Source organism: Tarenaya hassleriana, unplaced genomic scaffold (assembly GCF_000463585.1).
Source record: "Tarenaya hassleriana unplaced genomic scaffold, ASM46358v1 Cleome19, whole genome shotgun sequence".
Classification (NCBI taxonomy): Eukaryota; Viridiplantae; Streptophyta; class Magnoliopsida; order Brassicales; family Cleomaceae; genus Tarenaya; species Tarenaya hassleriana.
In genome coordinates, this window is record NW_010965304.1 from 2583900 (window position 1) to 2604452 (window position 20553).

The 20553-nt window shown below is 39.8% G+C and overlaps 3 protein-coding genes across 8 annotated transcripts; 2 read left to right on the forward strand and 1 right to left on the reverse strand.

Moving 5' to 3' along the window:
* Positions 1-4925: 4925 nt before the first annotated feature.
* Positions 4926-9830, forward strand: LOC104811218 (TMV resistance protein N-like). Of its 3 annotated transcripts, none has more exons than XM_010537861.1 (8): positions 4926-5055; positions 5429-5921; positions 6024-7110; positions 7220-7495; positions 7599-8489; positions 8592-9190; positions 9307-9345; positions 9426-9830. In XM_010537861.1, the coding sequence occupies exons 2-8, from the start codon at positions 5455-5457 to the stop codon at positions 9544-9546; spliced, it is 3480 nt and encodes a 1159-aa protein (XP_010536163.1). In that variant the 5' UTR covers positions 4926-5055; positions 5429-5454; the 3' UTR covers positions 9547-9830. The 3 variants fall into 3 exon arrangements, with proteins under 3 accessions (XP_010536163.1, XP_010536165.1, XP_010536164.1); XM_010537863.1 differs by having other exon boundaries at positions 8592-9168; positions 9426-9518; XM_010537862.2 differs by lacking the exon at positions 4926-5055 and adding an exon at positions 5084-5273.
* A 529-nt stretch (positions 9831-10359) lies between these two features.
* LOC104811219 (mechanosensitive ion channel protein 10-like) lies at positions 10360-13440 on the reverse strand. Of its 4 annotated transcripts, none has more exons than XM_010537864.1 (6): positions 13387-13440; positions 11809-13239; positions 11591-11711; positions 11205-11498; positions 10891-11093; positions 10360-10794 (listed from the first exon to the last, which is right to left on the reverse strand). In XM_010537864.1, exons 2-6 carry the CDS (start codon positions 13134-13136, stop codon positions 10557-10559), a joined length of 2184 nt encoding a protein of 727 aa, XP_010536166.1. In that variant the 5' UTR covers positions 13137-13239; positions 13387-13440; the 3' UTR covers positions 10360-10556. The 4 variants fall into 4 exon arrangements, with proteins under 4 accessions (XP_010536166.1, XP_010536167.1, XP_010536169.1 ...); XM_010537865.1 differs by having other exon boundaries at positions 11809-13189; positions 13387-13408; XM_010537867.1 differs by having other exon boundaries at positions 11809-13156; positions 13387-13407.
* A 3231-nt stretch (positions 13441-16671) lies between these two features.
* LOC104811221 (pentatricopeptide repeat-containing protein At5g12100, mitochondrial) lies at positions 16672-20051 on the forward strand. The gene is given in 3 exon segments (XM_010537868.2): positions 16672-17664; positions 17666-19254; positions 19588-20051. Coding segments are annotated over 2 exon segments (2484 nt in total). The 5' UTR covers positions 16672-16732; the 3' UTR covers positions 19218-19254; positions 19588-20051.
* Positions 20052-20553: the final 502 nt, after the last annotated feature.

Here is a 20553-nt window from a genome sequence, read left to right on the forward strand (position 1 = left end):
TGCATAGAGATGAAGGATTATCTCGATCGATGAATCCCGACGATTGGGTACGATAGACATCTTCATGAAGTGTGCATTGGAGAAAAGCATTGTTGACGCCAAGTTGTCGTAGAGTCCAACCTTTTGACACGACAATGCTTCGAACGGTGGCATGTTTGATAACTGGACTGAATGTATCAGTGTAGTCAATACCGGGCCGTTTGTTGAAATCCCTTTGCCATGAGACGAGCTTTGTACCTGTCAACAGAGCCATCAGATAAACGCTTAGTTCGAAAAACCCACTTATAACCAATGACGTTGTAAGACGGGTGTGGAGGTACAAGACTCCAAGTGTCGTTGCGAAGCAAGGCATTAAACTCCTCCGTCATCGCACTTCGCCATTTTGGATCCTTCAAAGCCTGCGAAACACACGTGGGTTCCAAGTCTTGGGAATGGTCAAGAGTGGTGGATAAGGAGATTTTAGGGTTAGGTTTGGTGATGTGGTTTTTAGCCCGAGTGACCATTGGATGAGTGTTGGTGGTGACTAATGGCTCAGTGACGATTGGTGGAGGGTAGGCCGATGTAATAGGTGGACTATGTGAGGGATCTGAGAGTCGAGATGGTAATGGTGAGGTAGTATCATGCGGGTCACGGTGTAAAGAGTCTGACGAGGGGTCGTAGTGTTTAGTCAAGGGTGAATCGGTGTGTTCTGGAGATGAAGGAGCCAAACGTGGGAGCATCACGGGCGCTGATGTGTTTGTCGACGGCCAAGTCGGAACAAGTGAGGAGTGAGAATGGGAGGTAGATAGGGGTGATGTAGAACCGACGTTAGAGGCCGAGACGAGACGAGAGTAAGGAAACTCAGACTCGACGAACTCAACATGTCGGGATACATATAACCACGATGTAGCAACACGGAAGCAAAGAAAAGCATTTTGTGTAAGAGAGTAACCAACAAATATACAAGGTGATTGGGAATCAAGTTTGTGTCGGGAATACGGCCGAAGCCATGGGTAGCAAAGACAACCAAATGTGCGAAGTTTGGAGTAGTTTGGTGTGACAGTGAAAAGAAGCTCAAAGGGAGACCGATGACCAAGAACCGACGTAGGAAGACCGTTAATTAAGTATACGGCCGTTGGGAAAACGAGGGTCCAAAACTCGGGTGAGATAGATGCATGGGAAAGAAGGGTAAGACCCGTTTCAACAATATGGCGATGTTTTCGCTCGGAGAGGCCATTATGTTCAGGTGTATGGGGAGTTGTTGTGAAATGTGAAATACCATTAGTGGATAAGAAATATTTGAGTGCGATGTACTCGCCACCGTTGTCGGAATATAATGTGACTATTTTTGTTTGAAAACGGTTTTCGACAAGAGGTTTAAAACGAGTGAAAACGGTAGAGACATGAGACTTTTGACGAAGGGGATAGAAACCATGTATAGCGAGTGAAATGATCGACAAAAATGACGTAGTATTTGAAGACGTCAAAAGAAGTAAGAAGAGACGTTCAAACATCGGAATATAAAATTTCAAGAGGACGCAAAGAAGTAACCGAAGATATAGAGAATGGAAGCTTGTGACTTTTAGTAATAAAACATGGTTCACAAGACAAGACTTGAGAATTATGTGACAATGGTAGAGAAAAATGAGAAACAACAAAATGAAGGATATCTTTAGATGGATAGCCTAGCCTAGAGTGCCACTCAAAAAGGGAAGTCTTGGCACTCGAGAGTGCAAGAAACGGTGACTTATTCGAAGGAGTTTGTAAAAGAGATAGACTCAGACTTGACCAAACATACACACCATTATGGAGCTGCCCGGTTACTAGTATTGCCCTCGTGTTGAGATTTTTCACCTGAAAGAAATGAGTAAAGAATTCCACTGAGACATTGTTAGACTGACAAAGTTGATGAATAGAAATGAGGTTTTTATGCATGGACGAGACAAAAAGAACATTATGAAGTAATATGGGACGAGTGTTAGAGGGAAGAGTGAAAGAACTCGTGTGTGTTATAGCAAGGCCGGAACCATCTCCGATGGTGACTTCATCTCCGCCATTGTAAGGAGCGTAAAGTGATAGGTTGGCGAGATCGGTGGTCACATAGTGGGAGGCTCACGAGTCAAGTAGCCAAGAAGCATCGTATAGTGATGACATAGCGACTGAAAGGCCAAGGGCTGCCACGGTGCGGGACCAGGCGGTGATGGCCGGTCCGAGAAGGAACGAAAGGGGGAAGGAAGAAGACGACATGTTCGAGCACTATGTCCTTATATCCCGCAAAGTTGGCACTTGCCAAAGTATCCCCGAGAAGAAGAGGAACGAGGGGATGTACCACGAGACTGCGTGAATGATGGTCGAGGGGACTTCGAACTTGAGTAAGGTCGAGGGCCTTGTAGAGAAAGAGGACACCACGAGCCTCGGAAGCCATGTTGAGACATGTTGGCCGTGATCGGTGTGTTGAGCAATGGGGTCGCGGTTGCAAGGTCGATGTCGTGACTTAGGAGCTTCTCATGAAGCTCCACAAACAAGATTGTGGTGTCCTATGCGTGAATGATGTCTTTGACCGGTTTGTATTCATCACCGTGGCCACCGAGAATAAGATCAACAAGGTCTTCATGGTCCATCGGTTTACCAAGGAGAGCGAGTTCATCGGCTTTCACCTTGAAGAAGTTCATGTACTTATCCACGGTTTTGGCTCCTTTGGTGTAACGCCTCATGTGATCCTTGATGAGTTTGACATAGCCTCGACTGGAGCGGCCATAGGTTTGAGCAATTCGAAGCGACGACCGAGGCAACGAGGGTTTGGCAACTCTCAGAAATCGATTCGAGTAACGCCGAGAAAACGAGCCGGTCTTGCCTAAACCATGGCGTATAGACGGGGTTTGAGGAGACCACGTTGTCGGAGGTGACCGTCGGTGTTGGAGCTTGTGTCGGATCTAAGGAATCCGTCGAGATTATATCCCTGAAGAAGAGCTCGGATTTGGAGACTCCACGTTAAATAATTGGTGGTTATGAGTTTCGAGACATTCGAAACGTTGACGTTGATCAACGGGTTGTCGGAGCTATAAGGAGTCACGGTGTCGGTAGGAAGAGTTGATGTGTTGTATAAGATGTTGGCGGCCATATCGATAGAGAGGCTCGTAACGAAAGAGAGGCGACGGTCGTGAGGAGGAGGAAGAAGATTAAGGTTTAGAAAGAAAAAAAAAAATCTTTCGATGGTAGTTGTGATACCATAAAAAAGATTTAGAATTTGAATGTTTTTAATCTTGTATTCAAGAGTGAGATTACATGTGTTTATATACACAAAACAATGACAATATATCCTTAATTTAGGCTTATTATATGAAAACATGTTCCTAGTTTTAAGGAAAAACAAAACAATCAAATCCCTAGATTTAAGCATATCACTATTAAAAAACACCTAAGGGTTTTGAAGTAGAATATAAAATTAATCGCTAGAATTTATAAAAAAAAAAATTATTTTTTGTTATAGTTTTGGCCAAGAAGATGATGTGGTTAAATGTGTATATATAGGCAAAGGAATATAACAAGTTTGACCATATCCTTTGCCGGATTAGGAATATGTAAAAATATATTTTCATTTATTTCATAATATATTGATTTTGACTAATTACTATATATATAATGGGGTTAACTATTCTCCCTGCTATATTAAACATTTAATAGAAAATAAATAAATATTTTTTTTGGACAGACAAACTCCAAATTAAATATTGAAATGAATGGAACAGAACAAGTTTATTGAAGTTATAAGCTAATCTCGCCAATTTAATTTGAGATATGGAAAGTTTATAACTAAATTTTTAATTCAATCTCAACGTTTTGAATATGAACCGACCTTATTTAAATGCATAAACATAAAAACAATGATAAAATAAAATATGGTAGCACGATGACAGAAAACAAGAAATTTATTTATTTCCCACGTTTACCCTAATTTCCAGGAATCCGAGATTTCCAATGTCTCTGTTACCAAAGAACTTTAGCATCTCCATGATTTTGTTGTCATTCTTTGACCAGTGTAATTTTATTAAAGTTTTATGTAATTTATTTTTATTTTCTAACAATTTTTTTAAATTGTCATTACTGGTATAGAGCTTCGGAAAAGTTAATGTAGATGCTATAAACAGTACGGACAACATTAGTTTTGTTATCAGTGCGATTCATTATATTTCATAATATATATATATATTCCGATAAAGCATATACTTTAATTTATTTCTGAAAAAAAATATTTGGTATTTGTTTTCAATAATTATATTAAAATTTTGCCAAAGTCGTGGATCACTGTTCAAGCCCATTAAGGGCCCATTGGAGTTAGGTAACGATTCTAACGAAGGCCGTAGCACAGTAATAATAGAAAAAGACATCATAGCCGTTGAAAACTGATCCTCTTTTCTCCGCCGTCCGATATTACTACTCCAAACTTAATATTAAGGATAAAATCTATAAAAATTCTAAAACTGATGGTAGAAAATAAATTTTTAAATTTTTTATCAAACAAATTTATTCTCAAATCATAAAATGTCATTAATTATAATCCTCAAACTTATAAAATATATCAATAAAATTCTTAAACTTATTTTAAAATGTCGAGATTTTTTTTAACACCAATTAAAAAATTTAAGAATTATAATAACATATTTTATAAATTTAAAATAAATTTATTAAATACAAAATTTAAAAATTTTGTTTTCTATTATTTTACAAATTTAAAATTTGTTTATGAGTTTTACCTTTCCATAATACGGTCCAACCTTTGCCTTGTTCAAACGACTTAACTGTATTTTTATTTGAGTCAACCGATATTTTAATTATGTACCGATATTTTAATTATGTTGTTGACCAATTCTTAAAATATAACAAAACCCAGGTATTTATATATATATATATATAGCCTTTTTTAATTGTCACTTGTACGACTTTGTCTTCACAAGACTTGGTCAACGCACTTTTCTTCTTGAGACTTTGTCGATGTAATCGATCGAGCAGAAAATTAGCAGAGATTCCAGATTTCCCCGTGTGAAAATTCTCATGCTTTAGCTCCTGAATCTGATGGTAAGTTCATCTCGTGGCACTCTCTTTGTTCTTCGCCGGCATTTGACACTTGTTTGCTTCTCTTACATCTATCATGAGTCATCTGAAAATTCCCTTTAAGACCAAATCTGATCTTTCCGACAGTAGAGTTCTGTAATTAGGGCACGGTTCTGGTGTTATGATCTGAGCTTGCATTGATCTCCTGAAGAAGAAGCTCGTTTCGAGAGATTTCGGTTAAAGTTTCGTAACATCTCTTGATCTTTGTCATGTTTTACCCTTGTTGTTTTCTGAGTTCTTCTACTTCCTCCTCGTGCATTTACCGACAAAACATAACTTTCCATGGAGATCTGTCTTTCTTGATAATCTTGTTCAACAACTTGTTTTCTTTCCGCAGCTTCCGTGTCAGATATAGGTGAAATCATGGAACGGATTCAAGAACGGTGGAGCTACGACGTGTTTTTGAGCTTCCATGGATCCGATACGCGGAAGAACTTTACAGATCATCTTTATTATGCTCTGACGGATAACGGTATACACACGTTCAGGGACGATGTAGCATTGCCGAGAGGAGAAAACATCGTCTTAAAGCTTCGAGAAGCCATCGAGACATCCAGAATTCTCATCGTCGTCTTGTCCAAGAACTATGCGTCATCTCCATGGTGTCTTGAAGAGCTTCTGTGCATTATGAACTGCTGCAGATGTAACTCCAGACAAATGGTTCTTCCGATTTTTCACGACGTTCATCCGTCGGATATCCGGAGACAGATAGGGACAGTTGCTGAAGCGTTTTTGAAACACGAAACCCGAAACCCGTCGAACAAGGTGCAGAGTTGGAGAGTAGCTTTGAGAGACGTCGCGAATTTGTCCGGGTGGCATTTGAGTGACCGGTCAGTTTGGTCTTGTTTCCCATTTGTTCATGACAAAGCATATTACATGTTTAAAACAAGTAAAGGATCTGAATTTGAGTGTAGCATTGTTCATTTATGCAGGTACGAAGCAGAATGCATCAAAGAAATTGCTAGAGAGATTCTTCAAAAGTTGGACAGTTCATACCTGCGTGTAGCATCATATGATGTCGGAATAAGATCGCGTCTGCATCATTTTTTTCAACTCATGAGCATCGGGTCTGACGATGTCCAAGTTATAGGAATCTGCGGGATGGGCGGGCTTGGTAAAACAACGATAGCCAAGGCCGTGTATAATGAACTCTCGCATCTTTTCGAAGGAAAAAGTTTCTTACATAACTTCAGAGAGCATTTCGTTACACCCGAAGGGAAATTCCATCTGCAGGAACAACTTCTTTCCGACATCTTGAAGAGAAGCGACACAGCGGTCAAAGGCACCATTAACGCGTTAAAAGGAAGATTCCGCCAGAAAAGGGTACTCGTTATAATCGACGATGTTGAAGACTTGAGCCAGCTTAACTCAACAGCAATAGAGGTGAGCTGGTTCGGTCCAGGAAGCAGAATAATCATTACAACTAGAAACAGGCATTTACTGAAGCAGCTTGGGGTCGAAAGAATGTATTTACCCGAGGAACTTACCGGAGGTGAATCCCTCGAGCTTTTCAGCTGGCATGCCTTCGGGAAAAAACAACCGCCTGAAGAGTTTTCCGGGCTCTCGGGAAATATAGTTGAATACTGTGGAGGACTACCCTTAGCTGTAGAAGTCTTGGGTGCTTTTCTGTCCAAGAGAACCATTAGAGAGTGGAAAAGTACTTTGGCATTGCTGAAACAACAACCCGACGATAAAATTCAAGAAAAACTTCGAATCAGCTTCGACGGACTGAGCAGTGTACAGAAGGATATATTCTTGGACGTCGCCTGCTTTTTCATCGGAATGGATAAAGACTATGCGAGTTATATATTAGATGGATGCGGGTTATGTCCCGACATAGGACTCAGTGTTCTAATGGATAGGTTTCTCATTACAGTCCACGACGACAAGCTAATGATGCATGACTTGATACGAGACATGGGGAGGCATATTGTCCGAGAAAAATCTCCCAAGAACTGCGGAAAACGTAGTCGAGTGTGGGAACCGGATGATGCTTTTGATATATTGACGAAATATTCGGTAGGGACCAACGTATTGCATTCCTTTATTATCGAAAGAATCATTACCAGGAGAGAATGAATCTTGCAAGAGTTTCTGTCTAAGAAGTTTGCTTGTCCGATGATGACAGGGGACAGAAGAAGTGGAAGGACTCAGCCTGAACGCTCAGGCTCTGGATACCAAGATCTTGGATGCTAGAGCGTTCTTGAATTTGCCCGAGTTGAGATTGTTACAACTCGGTAATGTACAAATCATAGGAAGCTATGAGAATTTTCCGAAAGGTTTACGGTGGCTTTGTTGGCACAAGTTTCCCTTGGAGATCGTACCGGAAAACTTTTATTTACGAGCCTTAGTTGTCATGGACATGCAGTACAGCAACCTGAGACGGCTTTGGAGTGCTAAGGGGGTACAAATCGAAACCAACTATGATCTCTTTCATGTTTCAACGAGCTTTTTCGGAGTTTTTTTTTTTCTCAGTTTGATTGTATACTTTCCGCTGTCTTTTGCAGGCTCAGCACCTTAAAAAGCTAAAATACCTTGATCTCAGCCATTCCTTTTATCTCACAGAGACTCCAGACTTCTCTTATCTCCCGAACCTCGAGAAGATCCTATTGGTGGATTGCAGAAGCTTGGTTTTGATTCACAGTTCCATCGGGATTCTTCACGAAAAACTCGTATTCTTGAATTTGAATGGTTGCATTCGGCTTGAGGGCCTCCCTTCAGAGCTTTACCAGCTGAAATCTCTGGAGACTCTCATTCTCTCAGGTTGCTTAAAACTCAAGAAGTTGGATGATGCTTTAGGCGGAATGGAAGGTTTAACGACTCTTCTTGCAGATCATACGGCTATAAAGAAAGTGCCCTCTTCGATCATTCGGCTGAAGAGACTGAAAAGTTTATCCCTTTGCGGCTGCAAGAGATCATGGAATAATGGCTATGCCCATTTTGGAAGAAGCCCTCTCCCCGTCTCGTTAATCAGCTTAAACTCTCTCAAGGTTTTACGTCTAAGTTACTGCAGTCTATCCGATGAGCTGATGAACCCTTATGACATCCGGAGTTTCCCTTGTCTCGAGGAACTTGACTTACGGGGCAACGATTTCCAGAATCTGAAAACCGATTTTGCGAGATTTCAGAATCTCTTGATTCTCAGATTGGATAACTGCTCAAAACTCCAGTCGATTTATAGCTTACCCACGAGCTTGAAATACTTGCATGCTGCTGACTGCGTATCTCTGGAAAGAACTCCCGATCTTTCGGGATGCTCGTTTCTGCAAGCTCTGTACCTCACCAACTGCGTCAACCTTGTTGAGGCAACCGGTCTGGATAAACTGAAAACGATTAGAGTCATCCGCATGGAAATGTGCAAGCGCATATCGAATTCTTTCAAAGAGAGTCTCCTCCAGGTTCGTTTCTTCATTCATTCTTCTTTTTCTTCGTCCGAATCTAATCTTGATTGAACGAAAGAGTTCATGCGGTCGTGGTTGAAGAATATTCTGTGTTAATAGGGGTGGACTGTGAGGGGCTATGGAGGAATTTTTCTTCCAGGATCAAGACTCCCGAGCTGGTTCAGCTTAAAGGATGAGACGAAATCGGTCTCTTTCACAGTTCCTGAAGCTCATAATCTTGATTCCGTAGGGATGAAGCTATGCGCGAGTTACACGAGTAATCTGAACAATGTCGTGTCTGAATACTCTCCGACCATCACAGTGAAGAATCACACGAAGGGTAGTGTACGGACATGCAGGACGGAAGAACTTGACGTTCGTATGTACCGTGAACAACATCTCTGTCATGGTCACCTCCCGAACGATGATCTGGATTTTGAACAAGGTGATCGAGTGGAAGTTGAAGTGGATTTCGGCGGTCAAGTCACTGTTCTTCAGACAGGGGTTGCTCTTGTCTACGAAGCGAAAGAGTTGTATACAGAATCTCTGTGTAGACCACGCATCGAGTACAACCATGCATCAAACGAACATGGTATTGTTTCAACAGAAGAAGGCTCCATTGATGAAACCAGAGACGAGCAATTGAAGGAGAAAGAGGCTGAAACTATGGAGGATTTCTCTGGAGTGAATGACTGTGGTGATTACCCGGAGATACCAACGTGTGATTATGGCTTAAACCCTTTTATTGCTGTCTGATGAAGTAAACTGACACAAAATCATAAGAAAAGTCTGTTCCTTTGGATCTGAGAAAGCAGTTATCTTTTTTTTTTTACAGGGACAGAGCCATGGGAGAAAACCATCGAAGACCTCTCAGGTGAGTAAGAACATGTGTACGTAGTCAACTGTGTTTCTCCATATTTCTTCACGTTTGGAATTTTGTTGTTTGGATGCTAGGAAAATGAGTGGAGGTGCGAGACTATTCCTTGGAGCATTTGGTTTCTTGGCGTTCATTGTTGCTGTCGGAAAATATGGCATACCTCAGCGGCGGAAATGTCAGATGGAGCAGACAAGATGAACCCTCTCTTTGAATAAGAGTATCTCGTTTTCTGCCGCTCATGCTTGCTCGTCGACTCCCACCGCGCCACGTGTCATTGGGCGGTCACAAGACGAGTTATCCCAGATCCACTTGTCAAACCTCTTCAGAAGGCAGCAACCAAAGACCGGTCTGACGGTGACGGTGACGGTGACGGTGCTACAAATTTGTAGGGCATGTAAACTCCAAATAAATTGCAAGTTGCAGTGACTGAAACCGAATCTGGTAAATTAAATTTGAGATAAAGACAAATTAGAGCAAATTAAGGGTATTTTTGATATAATGCTTTTTGAATTTGAACTGACATTTAAATAATTACACGAACATAAACGATGACAAAATAATATAGTATCACGATGCTAAAAATAATAAATGTATTTATCAAAAAAGAAATAAATAATAAATGTATTTAAATCCCGCTTTCAAGGAATCCTCGATTTCCGAGGTCTCTTTTACCCAAAAACTTTAGTATTTCCATGATAGTTTAAACGTAGGAAAAATCAATGTAGATCCTATAACCTAGTACAGACGACACATATTTTATATATACTTAAGAATAATTTTTTGTTTCAAAAAAAATAAATGACTTTTTCAGATTTTTTATGTATATTTTTATATTTTTTCCAATTTTACTCATTCTAATTAAATATCTTAATACAATAATTATTTACATAATATATTTAAATCTAAAACGCCAATGTAAAATAAATTAAACGGAGGGAGTATTTGGTATTCACGATTCCTCCTCGATTCAACGATTTATGGTGGATTTTTTTTTTAAATTTATTTCTGGAAAATCTAAATAACTGTTAAAGCCCATTATAGGCCCAATGAAGTGTTAATGAAAGCCCATAATAATCACAGAAAATACACCACCACCGTTGAAAACTACTTCCAACTCTTCGGTTAACAAAAACCGAACTTGTACCGACCCGGTTCACGTGGAAACACATCTTAAACCGGTGGGGAAATAAATTTCTCGTCTATTGCAGTTACTGGTTTTTGAGATGAACTTGTTGAGGAAGGAGGCTGTAATCTATCTGGAGCTCCTCGAACATTCTCTTGATGGCGAAAGCGAGCTCGGTCCTTCTGAGATTCCTCTCGCCCATTTGCTGGAAGGTGATGGTGTGCATGCATAACAAAGCCATCTTGATTTTGTTCACGTTTTCAATGGCCTTCACCAGCACGATGTGATCCGGCTGCCAGTGATGTGGATTCTGCTCCAAGTATCTGAACACGCAACAAAAAACCAGACAAGATCTTCAGATGTAATCCAAAAGACAAGAAAAAGATTCAAGTGGGGTTTTTTTTTTTTCCTGCACTTACTCGGCTATTCTTTCCTTGAGGCAAGCGATTCTCTCCATGGGCGTGGAGAATGCGATCGAGAATTCCACGGCTTCCCCCATTGACGGGCTTCTGTAGTAGTTGCTGATGGGTTTGGTGGCCAAAACCGCGTTCGGATAGAACACTTTCTCGTTGTCCAGCTTCAGAAACACTGTCGTCAACAGGTTCATCTCTTCAACCAGCAGCTGCCATGCCGAGGATGTAATAAGAACAAAGAAAGGATTAGGGCAAAACATAAGATTGTCTTGCGTCTGTCCATTGCAGAACGAAGAAAAAAGATGGAGTTAGTTAATTACCGGAACGCCATCCACGACGCAACGGTCACCCACATCAAAAGGGTGCATAAAGAACACGAACACGATGGATTCGAAGAGGTTTTTGCAACTGCTTCCCATCACGAAAGACAGAGCCACTGTCTGTGAGAAAAAGAACAGAAGAACCTTCGTTGTCGCGATCTCTAGAAGCAGAAGCCAAATGATGAGCGTAACGACGACCAAGATCACCGCTACAAGTTGGTTCAACTGATTTGCCGCCGTTTTCGTGTCGTTTAAGGAATGTGCTAGGGCTTTCCGACCGGTGTAAACCTTAACCTGTAACAAAAAAAAAAAAAAATCAGCAAATCACCTTTTCAGTATCTTTACCAAGAATGGTTAAAGATTAAAGAACATAAGAAGAATCTTACCACCCATTCTGTAAGAGCTTTCCTTGTAATTTTCCCGTTCTCTGATCCTTCGAACAATGGAAATACAAGATCCACCTCTTCCTTGATCATGAACCTCAACAGATCATCTTCATCGATGTAACTGCAGAACAAAACCGATGAATAATCGTTAGAATACACAAGAAAACAGTAGAGAAAGAGAAACTTGTAAAGGGAATGTGATTGGAGAGCGATATTACTCATGACCCGGCTTAGCAATGTTCCTGAAGATATCGAAAGCGGCAGCCTTTGCCTCCATCTCGCTCGTGATCTCTTTGTCAGTATGCTCCTTCTCGTAGGCGGTTTCATCTAACGTGTTGGAGATGGTGGAGAGTCCTGAAGTTCTAACCGCCTCGATCAAATTCCGCATCGTCCAGGCCGAAACCTTCTCCCGCCTCATGTTGTGAACCTTCCCCACATCAATCACTTTCCTCTCTTTCACCTTCGTTCCTTCTTTGACGCTCGTGAAACTTAGTTGGCCCGTGCTCGGCTCTCTCCCGACCCTCTCCGCCTCTTCGATAAGCGGGTGTCCCGAGAGCGTCTGGAGAATGTACTGGTGGAAGATGGATTCTTGGATTCTTTCAAAGAAGTTGTTGACGTTGAATTTCGAGGCCAAGATCTTCAGCAACCACGTCTTAACCAGCCAGAGGAATGCCCCGACCAGAAGGGAAACAAGAGTCCACCGTACAAAGTTTAGCACACTTGTGGCGCCGGGCGAGTGTTTAACTCCATGGTTGAACAGACAAACCCAAGTGACCAGAACTAAGCCGAGCCATATGAAGACTTGAACATTCTTCTTCAAGCCGTGGACGAAGTACAGAACCTTCTTTCTCAGAAGAAAGTTCTTTTCTATCACGAAGACGACTAAATGCATGAACCAGTTCGTTACCAGCATGCCGCTGAACGTCACCATAGCCAGAACGCACCATTTCCATACCTCGAGCCCCCAAACGAAACGTTCCTTCAACGCATCGATTGTTAAACTACAGATCAAAGCGCCTACCATGCCCGCGAATACGATCAACTGGAGCAAAGCTAGAGTACTCATTCCACCGTTCTTCTCTCTACTTTGTTTAACCTTTATATAGATTTCTTCGTCTTCGTCTTCGTCTTCATCTTCCTCTTCCTGGCCGTCTAATGATGCAAAACTCCTGGCTGATACGAAATTTTGGGACCCCATACCTAAGGTACTCCTAGACAACGAACCCAGATGGAAATGCTCACCGAGATTGCCGCTATGCTCCTCCAGCTTTCTCAGATCCATGGGGTGAGATTGTTCCACGAACCGGGACTTGGGCTTAGAGTAAACTGACCTTGTAAGAGATTTGGCCTTTGCTAGGCAGTCGTTATTACCATGGGCAGGGATTTTCGGCGGCTTGCAAGCGTTACCGGCGAGCTTCGGCTCCATTGAAGCTCCTTCTTTGAACGGGAAAGGTCGCTTTGTATCATCTTTCGACGGTTCTTCACCGGAAAGATCGATGACAACATCAACCTTTCCGACTTGGTTGCCTCCCAACGAGTTCATCATGGCTTCTGGAATCAAGCAGACTGTAAGTGATAGCAGGTTTGATCAGACAAAACCTGAGGATAGGCGATGCAAATGTATGGGAATCAATAAAACTGTCTCCAATCTGACAAAAACAACAGATCAAGTTAAGGTATTATAGACTGGTGAATAAGATTTAAACTTTCCCGGAAAAAAACCATACTTTCCAAGAAAACACGAGAAAAAAAATCAACCAAACTTTGAAATGAAAAGCTATATGGCTTGTGCTTACCAGTACTTCTTGCCAAACCAGCTCTTGCATCAGACTGATAATACTTGGAAGAAGTGCATGCAGGCACACTGATATATAATACACAAATATGCTATATATATATTTTATAATATAATCTTACTTTAATATTTCATACGCGTACACACTTCATACACAGTATATATTTTAATGTGGTCATTTGGCGAGAGGAATATGTATTTTTTTACGTATGGGCACTTATATAAGCACGTGAACATACATATATATATATATATATATGAGAGATCTGTTTGTATATAGGTTTATATATTTAGTAAACAAAAAGTTTAAACCATGTGATGTATTCATATTTTGTACATGTGTTGATTAACTTTAGTTTGGTTTCATGCGTTAGTTTGGGTTTCATGCATGCATACATCTCATTAAAAGAGGAAAGTCTAAATATTGCAATTTTAGTTTTCTTTTTATAAATTATATATTTTAGTCTAATTCACCAAGTTCTCATAAATATTTTTATATATTAGAGGCCAATGATAATTACATTGTTGTCAAATATATGATTTCATCATAACCTTGAAAGTTTTAATCAATCACTAAAAAAAACAACGATATTGTAATATAAATGGTAACACTTTTTTTTCGTTACTAAAGACACTGTCACTAGTTATGTTTCGTTGCAAATCTTTGCCTTTTCGGTTACGAAATTTCACTACTAATTGCATTAACAAATCGCAGTTTTTTTAGTGAATATAAAATATAATCTAATGGTTGTAAAATAGTTTCACATATCTATTATTTTATGGTCATTATTATTAAAAACTATATATTGCAAAGCCTTATTGTAACAATTAATAGTCATTGAAAATTTTTGTCATCATAAATTGTATGGTTGTTTTTCTAGTGTGTTCATGTGAAATAGATCTTTTACAATTGGATAAGATGTATTAAATAGCATTAATGTAAAGAATAATATGTTACACGGTCCAAAAAGCTATATATAAAAAATTATTAGACATACGGAATCTGTAAGTTATCGTAGTTCGCAAGACAGTCTAATAAAGACGAAGTCCAAAGATATCAAATCTCAAGAAATTAATAAATAAAGTTATATAAATTTTAAATGATTAAAATAAACCGATAATATATTTTTGTACCCATCTTTTTTTAGATCAAGATTATTATCCCAACCATCTATTATATCGCCATACTATCTATAATAAAGATGTAAATATCATTTAACGCACATAATATGATCATAATAAGTTTTTTTAAAATAATCATAATAAGTTAATAACGACGTCCAAAGAACCGAATATTATAATTTAATTCCCATAATAATAATAATAATAATGTTGATGATGATAAAACACTCCAGTTCCAGAAATAGTAATATAATCTATTTATTTGGGTTTCGTACCATAAATTTCACGTGCTACTTATGGACAACGGTACCAAATATAGACTATGCAAATTCATGACATATATTAATCCGTGATACAGCCAAAAATGTATATATATATATAAGTAGCAGGTAGATGTCTCTATAATGTTTTAGGTGAAAATATGTTACACGAGTCTTTTGTATATATATATATATTTATACACACACATTAGACAGAAGGAATCTATAACATATATTTAATACGTATCACAGTCTAATAAAGACGAAGTCCGAAAGTATCAAATCTCAAGAAATAAAAATAGTAAATCGACTAAATTTGAGATGAAAATTTTATTATATTTTTTATCTGTAAATATGTAAATATGGTGTAATGTAAATAGTACAAACTCAACAACCATGTCGAAAAAGAGAAAATACAAATTGTATATTTTAAATCGTTCCTCGTCCAACTGAAATTATTTTTCCACAATTATGAGATTTTTGCAAAATGTATAAAAAAAATATATATAAGGCATAATCTGTATCTTATACATAGGAAAATATACATTTGTAATTTTTTTTGGGACGATAAAACGATATTTGGAAACGGAAAAAATGTGTAAAACACAAGTGACTTTTTTTTTGATAAGATGTGCTTGTATTACTTTCCGACCAATTAGAGTTTTACAAAAACTAAACTATACAAAAAGGGATTCCCATGCGCAAAGCGGACAAAAGTAGAACCAGTGACCTAATTTAAACGATACCAATGTTGGAGATATTCATTCATGATTGTATTCGTCGGACTCTGTAGTGAGTATAGGATGCTTCTCATTGACCTGTCTACCTAATACAAGTGACTTATTTACATGGGCCATGAAGAAATGGGGTACACCTCCAACGCACACTTCATGGGAAGATATTCTGGACTGGTTGCTAGGCTGATGGACATGCAAAACTCGGTTATTGGGAGCCCAACTCACGTGGCAAACACGGTTGTACATTGTTTGGTTGGAAAGAAATTCTAGACTACATACGGGGTGCTTCAAGGATTTGTCTACCATCCGTAGAGATATTGATCGTTGTTTTCGAAACAAGATGGCGGCCATTCGATTTTCACACCATCAATTGGCTAGCTCCTTGCTCCAAATTTGGTTTTCCACTCCTTGACCGTTGTTCCAAACTTCTTTTTCATTGTTCACTTACTCGCTCACATCCTCCTTTGGTTAAGTAACTATACTTTTGTAGGTTGGTTAAACTCTTGTAGTACTTGATTATTATATATCAATACAAATACACCTTTTAACAAAAAAAAAAAAGTGTAAAAATGACAGCCATGAAGATGAGAGAAGATTCGAAGTACTTGCTCAAGAGACAACAATAATGATAAATTTTTTATCAAAAAAAAAAACAATAATGATAAATTAAGTTTTCCAATGCTCGAAACAGCATGGACGGTAATCTATTTCCATGCACAAATATTCAATGTAATATATATATACACATATATATATATATATATATATAGATATATATATATATATATATATATATATATCTCATCTCGATAATAATCCCACGTTGGTTTTGCCACATTTTTGTTTAGATATAATTATATAGTGTTTTTACTACAAAATTCGATTTTATGATATTTGATGATTGAGATATACTAGATCGGTAAAATTTTATCAAATTCGAAAAATATATATTTAAAAATGTTTTTTTATTATATTTAATTTATTTATTCAATAGAAAACCAACGTCTACTTATATATTACTTTGATATATTTGTTTTGGTACGTACTACTACTCGTCACCAACAAGAGTCAAAACATTAAAAAATAATCTTACAGGAATTCTAATGCTGAAGCCTCTAATTAATCCAGAGGCTTTGGAGGTACATCTGGGTTGCGACTTTGGACTTCGAATTTTGCGCTCCTCTCGTTTGATATTTTCTCTGAGAAGCGAGAATCCATCGGGGCAACAATGGCGGCTCGCTTACGTCTCATCTCGAAATCATCCCGATACATCTCTATCAATTCGACGGTGTCTTCCCCAGCATGCCCTTGTCGTCCCTTCTCTGCAACTTCCGACTCGACCCAACCCGGTCCCGGGCCCCAGTCCCAATCCGGTCACCCCCCGATCGCCGGAGAAGACCCGCCGGAGAGTTCTGGAACCAAAGATGTTGACAGCCATGAGAAGCTTCGGAACCTCCGAGTTCTTCTCCAGCAGAACCGAACTGGAACTGCGCGTGGGCTCCTCTCGTCACTGGTTCGCTCGAAAACGTTGCCGTTTGCTTCACCGGCAGATCTCTTCTCCTACTTCGCGCGATCGTATCCGACGTTGAAATCCGTCTTCGGCCACTTGATTCTGTCAGTGGTAATGGAGTCTAAGATGATGACTGAAGCTGTGGACTTGTTTTTTGCCTTGAGAAAAGAAGGTATTTTCCCAAGTTCGGAATCGTTGAACCTTTTGCTTACTCACCTTACAAAAACGAAGCAATTCAGAACAGTCCTTGATGTGTTCTCGAAGATTCTGGAATCGGGTTTTCGTCCCAGCAATTTCATATACGGGAAAGCTGTTGAGGCCGCCGTCAAATTGGGAGATTTGCGTATGGGTTTTGAGCTTTTTAATAGCATGAAGCAGGAGAGAATTCGTCCGACAGAGTTCGTCTACAATGTCATCATTAGTGGGTTGTGCAAAGAGAAAAGGATGGATGATGCGGAGAAGCTGTTCGATGAAATGCCTAAGATAAAGTTATCACCGACGTTAGTGACATACAATTCCTTGATCGACGGGTATTGTAAAGTTGGAAACTTTGAAAAAGCTTTTAAGGCGAGAGAGATGATGAAAATGGATAAGATTGAGCCGAATCTTGTCACGTTCAATACCTTGCTTAACGGGCTATGCAAAGCAGGAACACGTTATGAAGGAAATGAAAGCTCACGGCTTTCTACCTGATGCATATACTTACAGTATTCTGTTTGATGGATTTTCAAGGAACAACGAAAGTGCTGCTGCATTGGGGGTTTACGAGAGAACTGTTGACTATGGCGTCAAACTCAATACTTATACTTGCAGCATTTTGTTGAAGCTGTTATGCAAAGAGGGAAAGATTGAGAAGGCCGAAGAGATTTTGAAGAGAGAAATGGATGGTGGGCTTGTCCCCAATGAGGTTATATATAACACATTAATTGATGGGTACTGTCGGAAAGGCGACTTCGATGGAGCAGGAACGAAATTTGAACAGATGGAGAGACAGGGGTTGAAGCCAGACCATGTTGCATATAATTGTTTGATCGGCAGATTTTTCGAAGCGAGGGAGATGGAGAAGGCCGAGGAAGTGGTTGAGAGGATGAAACTGAATGGAGTTTCTCCTACTGTGTCAACATATAACATACTAATCGATGGCTACGGGAAAATGTGCGAGTTCGATAAGTGCTTTGAGATTCTTGAAGAGATGGAAAAGAACGGGATATTGCCGAATGTTGTAAGCTATGGTGCTCTTATAGACTGTCTGTGCAAAGATTCTAAGCTTCTTGAAGCCGAGGTTGTTTTCAGGGACATGACAGAGAGAGGGGTTTCACCCAATGTGCAGGTATACAATATGCTAATCAAAGGTTGTTTCTCGCTTGGAAGGTTGAAAGATGCTTTCAGGATATTCGAGGAGATGCTCAAAAGTGAAATCGGTGAAAACATTGTCACCTATAATACGCTCATCGATGGATTATGCAAGAACAGGAGAGTAACAGAAGCCGAGGACATGCTTCTCCAGATCACGAGCAAGGGTCTTACTCCAGACGTAATCACGTATAACTCGCTAATATCTGGATACAAAGACGTGGGCAACGTGCCAAAGTGTCTCGAGCTGTACGAAAATATGAAGAAATCGGGCATAAATCCCACTCTGAAGACATACCATCCTTTGATCAGTGCATGTACCAAGGAAGGGACAGAGCTCACCGAGAAGATATTTCAAGAGCTGTTGTCATCTAGGCAGTTAAGACCGGATAGATCACTGTACAACGAAGTTATCCGTTGCTACGCCGAACATGGAGATATGGATAAGGCTTTTGATTTGCAGCAGCGGATGATGGATCAGGGAATCGATATGGATAACGTTACATACAACAGTTTGATATTGGGACAGCTGAGGCTGGGAAAGCTGTCTGAAGCGAAAACTCTGTTCGACGACATGAAGTCCCGGGGATTTGTCCCGAAGGCCGATACATATAATAGACTGGTGAAAGGGCATTGCGAGCAAAAGGATTACATCGGGGCATATGCTTGCTACAGAGAGATGCACAGATGTGGTCTGTTATTGAATGTTTCTACGTGTAACGAGCTAGCGGCCGGACTGAAGGAAGGAGGAAGATCGAAAGAGGCACGGATTCTCTGTTCTGAAATCAACGGTCGGGGGTTGGATGATTTAACGGTGGAGGATGCTGTATCCGCCATCGGGAAGACATGAACAATGTCTGGTCCTCACACCCGTGAAGACAGTAAAGGTACGTTTCGATACGAACTAATCAGATTTTCGAGAGTGGACCGATCATATTTAAATTCTTTAGGGTAAATATGCTTTTGGTCCGAAAACATAGGGATAAAGTGACCTTAGTTAAAATTCTTATACGCATCTCATATATGATTCGTACGTCTCCTACAAAATTTCATATTCATTTCAACGTTTCGGTGAATTGCTTATGCTAGGATGAATTAATAGTTACCATTTCAGCGAATCCCACCTATATTATCATGAGATGCAACAATATCTTAGCGTACGAAAATGTGTATGTATATCCATATTTACACAAACCTACAGTTTTTTTTTTTTTAATCAGGAAGTTCATTCGAAGTTGTATGGGTTCCCAAGTGTAGACTCGAATGGGGAAGTCCATGTGAATGAATTTGTCTCTGAGTGGAGACTCGAAAGCTTTGTTTCGTCTTTTACCAGTTAAGCCAGTCAAATCTATACAATTTTTTTTTTTGGATAACAATGGAATCCCGCCCTCGACTCTTCGGGTCGGATTCTGCAACGTCTCACAGTCCAGAAGACCGGGCGAATGAAACGGTATCGCGGATGGTAAACTCAACGGCTCAACGCAACAGTCGACAAATCATGTTGAACAGGTAAAACAACCGAATCTGTCCGGTTCAGGGGAAACTTGATACCAGGAGTAATCGAACCCCAGACCGTTGTCATCTTACCAACTGGACAAACCTGTACAGTTACAGAAAACTATACAACTCATGATCTATACAAGGTTTAATACATTATGGTTGGTGTAAATCTCTATTAAAAATGCACGAACAGGTTTCACGATTTGATCATGTAGAAACCTTGACTCGCTAAATCTATAGATTTCCAATAAGGTGGAAATGACATCCGAAATTCTGATATCAGACTCGATCCATTGATTGGGTATCCAAAATTCGAGTACCCGACCGTTTTATAATATGAGATCGAGTTGAGTGTTTAGAATTACAATTTTGTCCCTAAAATTTCACGATATTGTATATCCGAACCTTATCGCCACCGCTGCCATAAACCTCCCGCGATCGTAAGACGACAAAGCTACACTTTTACTCGTCCAAAATATCTCTTTCCAAAAGCTTGGGAAAAAAACGTGGGCCGGGCCGGGCCGATAATAATGCTAAAGGCGTCTAGATTCAATGTACCAAAAAAGGACAGCGAGTTAGGCAAGTGGGGGGGACAATGGCGTTTAATTCCGAATTGTACGGAAACCCTAGCAAAGCCCCCATATCCTCTAAATCCATCCCCATTCATTCCCCATGTTCTCTTTCCC